This window comes from Oncorhynchus masou, chromosome 16, assembly GCF_036934945.1.
Source record: "Oncorhynchus masou masou isolate Uvic2021 chromosome 16, UVic_Omas_1.1, whole genome shotgun sequence".
NCBI lineage: Eukaryota > Metazoa > Chordata > Actinopteri > Salmoniformes > Salmonidae > Oncorhynchus > Oncorhynchus masou.
In genome coordinates this window covers 7,665,948-7,674,564 of record NC_088227.1, presented here as the reverse complement: position 1 = coordinate 7,674,564, position 8,617 = coordinate 7,665,948, and the positions used below count along the sequence as shown (strand labels likewise).

General features: G+C 41.7%; 1 protein-coding gene across 1 annotated transcript; it reads right to left on the bottom strand.

Moving 5' to 3' along the window:
- Positions 1-531: 531 nt before the first annotated feature.
- On the bottom strand, positions 532-6,901 carry LOC135557398 (gamma-aminobutyric acid receptor subunit rho-1-like). The gene is made up of 8 exons (XM_064990626.1): positions 6,820-6,901; positions 5,214-5,281; positions 4,832-5,055; positions 1,976-2,058; positions 1,691-1,831; positions 1,414-1,566; positions 1,020-1,216; positions 532-825 (listed from the first exon to the last, which is right to left on the bottom strand). Exons 1-8 carry the CDS (start codon positions 6,884-6,886, stop codon positions 532-534), a joined length of 1,227 nt encoding a protein of 408 aa, XP_064846698.1. The 5' UTR covers positions 6,887-6,901.
- Positions 6,902-8,617: the final 1,716 nt, after the last annotated feature.

The following is an 8,617-nucleotide window of genomic DNA, read 5'->3' as shown; positions in this document are numbered from 1 at the left end:
TTCACAGATTCATGCTAAAACACTGTACAAGTACTGTTATCCAATGCATATTCAAGCATATCCAGAAAAGGGGGAACACATCAAATGGGTGTAATGGTCCATTTTGAAACCAAAATACACAAAATGATACCCTGAAATTATATAGCACAGTTTGAAATAACCATTTGGACACTGTTTTCATAGACATTGCATTAACGTTTTACAAAGTTGCCAAGACATGCAATTCTGGATGCTACTCTCATTTAAACTGCACAATAATGTACTTATTGTTACAGAAATTATTTGGTATAGCTTTGTTCCCTCACTTAAAGGAAAATACCGCTCAAAAACTATATTTTGGTATTTGCGTTAGTCCACTGTTGATACAGTCCCAAAATGCTTTGCATGTCAGCAATCACATTTTCAAAATATAGAACTTTCAAAACATAGAAAGTGTCACAGTATAAAGGGTGTTGCAACATACTGTGACACTTCCTGTGTTTTGAAAGTTCTATATCTGGAAAAACTACCTCCGTTCCATTCTGTGCATCTTTAGAGGTAGCAGGACCAGTAGATGATGTTAAACAGAGTATACGACCCAGGAAAGATGACCCGGGAGTATTTGTCTATGGCGTGGGTGTCGACCCACATGCTGCTGTAGGCACTGGAGCCCACATGTCCTGTGATTTGGTTGTTCTCCTCAATGTCCAGATGGACCATCATCCTCTGCTGCTTCATGGCGCCGTTCTCCTCGAGCATGCAGCCATAGTTCCCCGTGTTGTTGATGTCCTCCTCGCTGTAGCTGCCCATCATGCCCGGGTGGGTCATGCCACAGGTGCAGGGCAGCTGCAGACAGACACAGAGATTGGGTTTGATCCCGAGCTACAGTACCCACATTTTCCATCCGACAAGCGCATACTGTACACATCTGGCTTACACTTTTTCCAGAGGAATGTTAAATGGTAAACTCTTCCCAGGGCATATTTCACAGGCTGAGAAACTGACGCTTTGGACCCATGGATGGTTCAAATGGCACCTACCCTTTCTCGTAGCTTTTTTTCCTTCCGTTCTTGCACCGTAGACAGGTAGTTCACTGCAGCGTACTCTATCACCGATAGGAACACAAACACAAAGCTGACCCAGAGGTAAATGTCCACAGCTTTGATGTAGGAAACCCTGGGCATGGAGGCGTTGACTCCAGTGATGATGGTGGACATGGTGAGCACCGTGGTGATACCTGGAGCACAGCACAACACACAACGTCTGTTCAGAAAGATTGAAACTTAGGGACACAGCAGGATATGCTACCGAAAGCAGAATATCAGTGGTGTTTAGGCTTTGTAATAACGAAACATCAACACTGTAGAAGACAGAATCATAATAAGCTTCGAACAAGCGTTGGCTAAAATCTTGGACTACTAAGGGCTAACTCACCCAGAGGAACCCTGGCCGGGACGGCCCGGCGGTCGATCCAGAAGGACACCCAGGACAACATGACCATCAGAGTCGCAGGGAAGTAGGTCTGGAGCAGGAAGAAGAAGATGTGGCGTCGCAGGGTGAAGGTGATATACAAACGGTTGTACCAGCCTGGAAGGAAGAGGATAAGATTATTACATATGTTATATACAATGCATTGTATTAGCATAACAGAAACCCAACCTTGATAAATCACAGTGAACAGCATGTGCTGTTTCAGCATTCAGTGCTGTACCTGTGCTGCTGTAGAAGGCTAGTTTTGAGGTGGTTTGGAACTCCTGGATGAGGAACTGGGAGAGGGAGATATTTTCATCAGTGCTCAGGGAATTGTTCCCTTTCTTCCAGTAGAGCATCAGATCGTCATCCGTGTACGCATCTGAAGAAGAAAGGGGCGTGTTGTTCAGTGTCCACCACTTGAAACAAGAGTCTATGAACAGGTGCATAATATTATATAATTGAATGTGACAGCAGAGAGAGAGAGAGTCAAAATGGAAGTGAAGTCATCCGAGCAGAGACTCACAGCTCTCGATCTCCAGGGAGCAGGTCTGTGTGTCCAGAGGGAAGCGACTCAAGTCCATGCTGCACATTGATGTCACTGTCACCCTGCGTGAGAACACACAACACAGACAGCTGAGTACAGCCTGGTCCCAGATCTGTTTGTGCATTTGCCAGCGCTCTTGCTGTCATTGACAAGGCCAATGTTTGCCATGACAATGAGTGACAAGGAGTTGACATTTTAGCACAAGCAGACTGGCACTCGGGCTAAGATCAGTAGTTCTCCGGGGTTTTCACAGGAAAAAACATGTATATTTTGCAGACAAAAATGCTTGATTTTGCTGCAGCAGTGCTGACATTTTGCATGGCAAAATGAAATGATTTTGTCCAATTTGTCATGAAAATGCACTGACAAAGGAAAAAGTGTGTTGATGTGTGGCTTGATGGGACCATATTATGGGGTAAATGTGCGGCGATTGGTAGAAATTGCGATCCCTCTTTTTGTACTGCAGTGATGGTTCAGTTGCTTGCGCTAATATTGCAATGATTTGACTGTTTTATGCAGAACTAGTGAAGTGATTGTTCAAATTAACAAGCCCACAAATAATATGCAGGAATTGTTAAAATTATTATAATAATAATACTGTTCAGATCGCAGAATCCTGGAAGGACTGTCCTATAGGTCAAGAAATACACTGAGTAATGTCGATACAATAATACAACGAGAAATAGGCTGGGGGATGTGGGTGAATATGTGTTGTTGTATATCATATTTCAGACACATACAGTACACACAGAGTCCGTTGTTTGAGGAGATTTGGAGCCCCCAGGGCAGGGATGAATACATGAAAATAGCAGAGATAATCCAGCTCAGTATAGAAGAGACCCGCTGCTACACGGGATCCTCTGGGAGGGAGGTCCACGTATAGTAAACAGGTATTTAATCCCCTTCCCAATCTGTTTCTGTCTGTCAAATCTCTGGTTCCAACCCCCAGAGAGATTAACCCTAATGATGAGCCTGCATTGTATCTAAAGTAGAACACACACCACCCTGTCCCTCCACAAATCCTATACATCCGTAATGACAGAGAAATCCTATAATCCACCGCAAGATTGGGATTACAGACGGCCTGTGTGTCTACCAGGGCAGACTTCACAGTCCCAGAACCAGAGTTTTGGGAGCAGGATCGCTGACTCCACCAGTGAAGGAAGTGTTGATGACTATCCGTGTCCACAGGTGTCAAGAAGACTGTATGCAGTGTGTTTTGACTGCCAGCAGAGGGCGCTACGGACTAAACTCTCAAATGGACGGGCGCTATACATCTTGATACTGGCTCTTGTTGACTAAACTCTCAAATGGACCAACTGGATTACAAATTCAGTGTCTCTCTTGGGTCCAGCATTCTGATTACTCACTAAAATGACAAACTCACTTTCTGCCTGCAACTTGCCTATACTTTACTGACAAACAGTTTATCACCACATTCATTAAATGGTGTTGTGATGATACAAACTGCATGTCTATTTATTGGTCAAGTTAAATATATAGACACACTTGGCCAGGATATAGATCCCACAATAACGGCATGACAGCACTTTACCATTTGCAAATTGCTCATGGGTGAAAAAAGAAGAAGAATGGAAGGTTTAAATTTAGCCTGCCTCATCTGGCAGCTATGTGATTTGCGTAATGAAATCACTTTGGGGGTAAATTGCCAGTTGGCAAAGACTAGTGTTTACAACACCACACACTTCTCTTCAGTTGATTCCAATCCAAATAGTGATCAGACCGAGCAAACTAGATTTCACCCATCATTTGTCGGCTTTTTCTGGATTAATTTTACGTAACAAGCTAGTGTACTCACTACAGTTCACAAAGGTATCTGCTTAGCTAAAACCTTGGTGGTGGAAGAGGTCAGGGCTGGTTCCTGGCATAAGCGACATAAACAGTTGCTTAGTGCCCCCGGCCACTACGGGGCCTGACCAAAAACATTACAATTTTTTAGGAACTCAGTGGGGTCTCAACTTACTATTGGGAGTAAGAATAGTAGAATACACAAGGTGCTATTGCAAAATGTGTGCAAAATTACTTTTTCTCTTATTATGTCTGTCACTGAGAGTCACTTAGGCCATGTCATCTAACAATTGTTAGATCGGTATTTAGTCTAGCCAACTATCATGACCAAATACCAAACAGGCACGCAGTGCACATGCCCAGGGGCCCTGATCTCCAGGGAGCCCCCATTGATTTTGTTAGTCATTCTCACTCAGATCATGTTAGCATGGCATAAGTAATTACAGGAAATTGCAAGAAATTAGCAATAAAACTGCAAAATGTTCTCTCTAACCAATGGCAAAATGTGTAGAACTTTAAATGTAAACTATTTCTCTCCACTATCAAGAGGGGGCCCAGTAAAATGTATTTTTGGCAAATTGCACTACTGTTGACCAGAGCCCTATGGGCGGCAGGTAGGCTAGCGGTTAAGAGTGTTGGGCCAGTAACAGAAATGTTGCTGGTTTGAGTCCCTGAGTCCACTAGGTGAATAATCTGTCTATTTGCCCTTGATTGAGGCACTTAACCGTACTGTAAATGCTCCTGTATGTAAAATGTAGGTGGGGGTCCCTTAACCAAATCTTGCTTAGGGCCCCCAAAAGGCTAGAGCCGCCCCTGGGTGAGGTGATTTTCTCCCATGTTATGTAAAGCACTTTGAGTACCTCAGTAGGTAGAAAGAAGCTATATAAATCCGATCCATTATTATCAAGTCTTCCAGTCTCAGTCAATGTTACTCATCATCACAGAAGTATGTTTCACTAAACCTCTTCCATTACACCAGTATGCTTTAAACTGAGAACAAAACTATAGTTTGACTCGGTGAATTACCTTTGGCTGTAGAGCACCTTGCCATCGGGGTAGACTCTCAGCATGACATTATCTGTTGTGGTGTCGTGTGTGAAAGACTTCTTGGAGTGGACAAAGAACATGTCTGGCACCCAGATCTTCTTGACCAGGCGCCCGTCAAAGGTCATGCTCTTATTGGTGGTGCTGTGGAAAGAGAGGCGCTCGTCTTTCCAGTAGTGTCTAATATACAGGGTCATGGTGAAGTCCTGAAACACAGAGCATGACAATGCTAGTATTTCAACAGAGCCATCACATATTGTCTTGCCTTCTTCTTTCCAAATCCTCAAATCATGGATGATCTATGCATCTTGGATGCTCTATTTTGGTTTACACCACAGCTCACAGAAAGTATTGAACCACTTACCATGTCAACTTCTGAGATGGTGTCCAGACTTTCCACCTGAACATCAACTCCAACTGGAACAGCAGGTCCTGCAAAGATACACAACTCAAATCTGATCTTAATTCAAAGGAAAACACGTAACACATAAGTAAACTAATTCCATTGGGCTGTCACTAATCAGTTAACTTGAGGTCCATTTTGAAAAATGTCGGGCACTCATTTAAAAAACAGTGTTCAAATGAGCTGAAAACATCCCAAATCCATAAATCTATACAGCTAAAGACAACAATGCGACGTCAAAACAAGTTAAGATCGAGGTTAAAGAAAGTGTGCTTTATCAATTTACTGGGTTTAGCTTACCGTTACTTTGAGCAAAATCAAGATGTCAATATTCTTATGTTTATAAAAAAAAATCCTAAATTAGAGTTCAATTTTAGCACACTTCTGAAATCACAATTAATCACAGAAATCGCGATTAATCACAGCAAATCCTGCGACTATTATCCTGCGATTATGAAGCTGTATTTAAGGGTCATGTTTATCCAGACAATTCTATTAAAAACCATGAGCTTTTTCTCCTCTAGTCCCTTTCATCCAGAGCCCTGCAAAAAACACAAGCTGTCATCAAGGCAAAGTGTGGCTACTTTGAAGAATCTAAAATCTAAAATATAGAATCTAAAATATAACACTTTTTTTTGGTTACTACATGATTCCAAATGTGTTATTTCATAGTTTTGATGTCTTCACTACTATTCTACAATGTAGAAAATACATAATAAAACCCTTGATGAGTATGAGTAGGTATGTCCAAACTTTTGACTGATACTGTATGTACGTGTAACCACAATGTAAAACAGTCAAAGACACGACTCAGTTATAAGAGCCTATATTGCCTCTTAGTACAAAATGATGTGGCAATGTTGTTGCATGCTCAAGTGCAGATTCACACAAGATGATATGTCAGACATATTGCATCTATATTGTTAATACATGGTTGAGTCAGTATGCTGTAAAATATGTCATATCACATGGAGCAATCACACATCAACTATTCACTGGCTTTAAACACCACCGCGGAATTATAACCCTGCATTTTTTGTTTACGTCTGTTACGATTCACTGTCTGTATAGATTATTCTGGAATCTTAATCATTTTTGGACTTAAATTACATCTCAATGTATCCCCTTTTATTGGTGTTTTGGGATGAAACCATCAGTAAGCAGTAGCTGGATTCGGGTCCCAAGAAGGCTTCAGATTAGAGAAGTCAGAGAAGTGTTATTGAAACCCTGAGCTCCATACTGGTGCTACTACAGCGTAATTAATCACAGCAGACATAATCCCAGTTTGTTATCTCATCAATTCAAGGCACACTGCAGCACGAGGCATCGTGTATATCCGCTTATGAGAACTGATAAAGGCCTATATCTTCACTTGAGTAAAACAGCTGTAACTTTTCAGAAAATCTGTCATCGACATCAATGCATGATTTATCAACGACTTAATGATAAATCATGATTAAGTAAGAATTGAAAGTATGTCAGAAAATATTGGTGAACTGTACAGTAGGATGATGAGGATAATGATAGATTTGTAAGGCTCGCAATAAAGCACTTAAAAAACCCTCACCTCCAAAGCCAGGCCTCATTGTGAAGTCGTGATCATTTATGCTTAGGAGCTGTTCTGAATTACTCATGGTGTTTTTGGTGATATCTGGAATCCTTCTCAGTATAGGGCTGTGAGGAGGGGACAAAAACATGACTAATGAAACAAACGGTTTCAAATTACACTTATTTTCATTGTCTCTGAACCTCTAGCATACTGTCAAGGCTATTCTGTCCTGGATCAATTTGTGCTCTTGCCAACTCCACTGCTGTCACTGTCATACCAAACATGTTTGGTATGACAATGAGTGACAAGTTGTCATGATAGCGCAAACAGACTGGCACTCAGGCTATATGAAAACCAACCATCCTATCGAATGGTACCCTACATACAACATGTATTTGTCCTATAACAATAATAATAATAATAACAATCAGAAGGCAAAAGGGCTTACAAAATATAATCTTATCAGAATATCCATAGAATTATGTTTATATTCATGAGGATTAATTAATTATGGCAGTGTTTTTCATATCAAGTTGGAACTATGCATCACAGGGCATATGAACTTACCTTGACCCTGCCCATGCTAAGGATAACATGCTGACCACACCGACGCGAGCGTCGCAAAATAATGTACACATACACGTTATTCAATCATTGCAATGTGTATATGCTCCTAAAAACCAATGAGGAGACGGGAGAGGCGGGTACTTGCAGCGCGTCAAGCATCACAAATACAACCAAGTTCTATTTTAGTGCTACGCAGACGCTCGCAAGCAGCGTGGGTGCAATGATTGAATAACATGTATGTGTACATTTATTTTTTAACGCTCGCGCACGTGACATAAGCGGTGTGGTCAGCATGTGAGGCTAGATTGCACAGGGCTTGGTAAAAGGCTACAAAGCCGACTATTTTATTCTCTGAGTATAATTTAAAGTGGAACTGACAGCGTTTTAACAACTTTGCAGAAATTAAACAAACGATCAATGTCAGTAAAAAATATACAATTCTTAGTAATATGCAACAAAACCAACTTTATAAGAGGTTTAAAATTAGGTTACATTTGACTCAAAATTCCATGACGTACAGTAAGGCTCTGTTTGCAGAATAGATGGATGCAGTTCAATGCATGATTACTTCACTGCTCAACAAAATAAAGGGAACACTAAAATAACACATCCTAGATCTGAATGAATGAAATATTCTTATTAAATACTTTTTTCTTTACATAGTTGAATGTGCTGACAACAAAATCACACAAAAATTATCAATGGAAATCAAATTTATCAACCCATGGAGGTCTGGATTTGGAGTCACACTAAAAATTAAAGTGGAAAACCACACTACAGGCTGATCCAAATTTGATGTAATGTCCTTAAAACAAGTGAAAATGAGGCTCAGTAGTGTGTGTGGCCTCCACGTGCCTGTATGACCTCCCTACAACACCTGGGCATGCTCCTGATGAGGTGGCGGATGGTCTCCTGAGGGATCTCCTTCCAGACCTGGACTAAAGCATCCGCCAACTCCTGGACAGTCTGTGGTGCAACGTGGCGTTGGTGGATGGAGCGAGACATGATGTCCCAGATGTGCTCAATTGGATTCAGGTCTGGGGAACGGGCGGGCCAGTCCATAGCATCAAAGCCTTCCTCTTGCAGGAACTGCTAACACACTCCAGCCACATGAGGTCTAGCATTGTCTTGCATTAGGAGGAACCCAGGGCCAACCACACCAGCATATGTTCTCACAAGGGGTCTGAGGATCTCATCTCGGTACCTAATGGCAGTCAGGCTACCTCTGGCGAGCACATGGAGGGCTTTG

What these genes read in the sequence shown, in the direction of transcription:
- LOC135557398 (XM_064990626.1), bottom strand. Translation starts at nt 6,886, where the DNA reads ATGAGTAATTCAGAACAGCTCCTAAGCATAAATGATCACGACTTCACA. An exon ending in AGCCTTCTACAGCAGCACAG is followed by an intron (nt 1,567 to 1,690) that starts GTACAGCACTGA and finishes TCTTCCTTCCAG; the next exon opens with GCTGGTACAACCGTTTGTAT. An exon ending in AAAAAAAGCTACGAGAAAGG is followed by an intron (nt 826 to 1,019) that starts GTAGGTGCCATT and finishes GTCTGTCTGCAG; the next exon opens with CTGCCCTGCACCTGTGGCAT.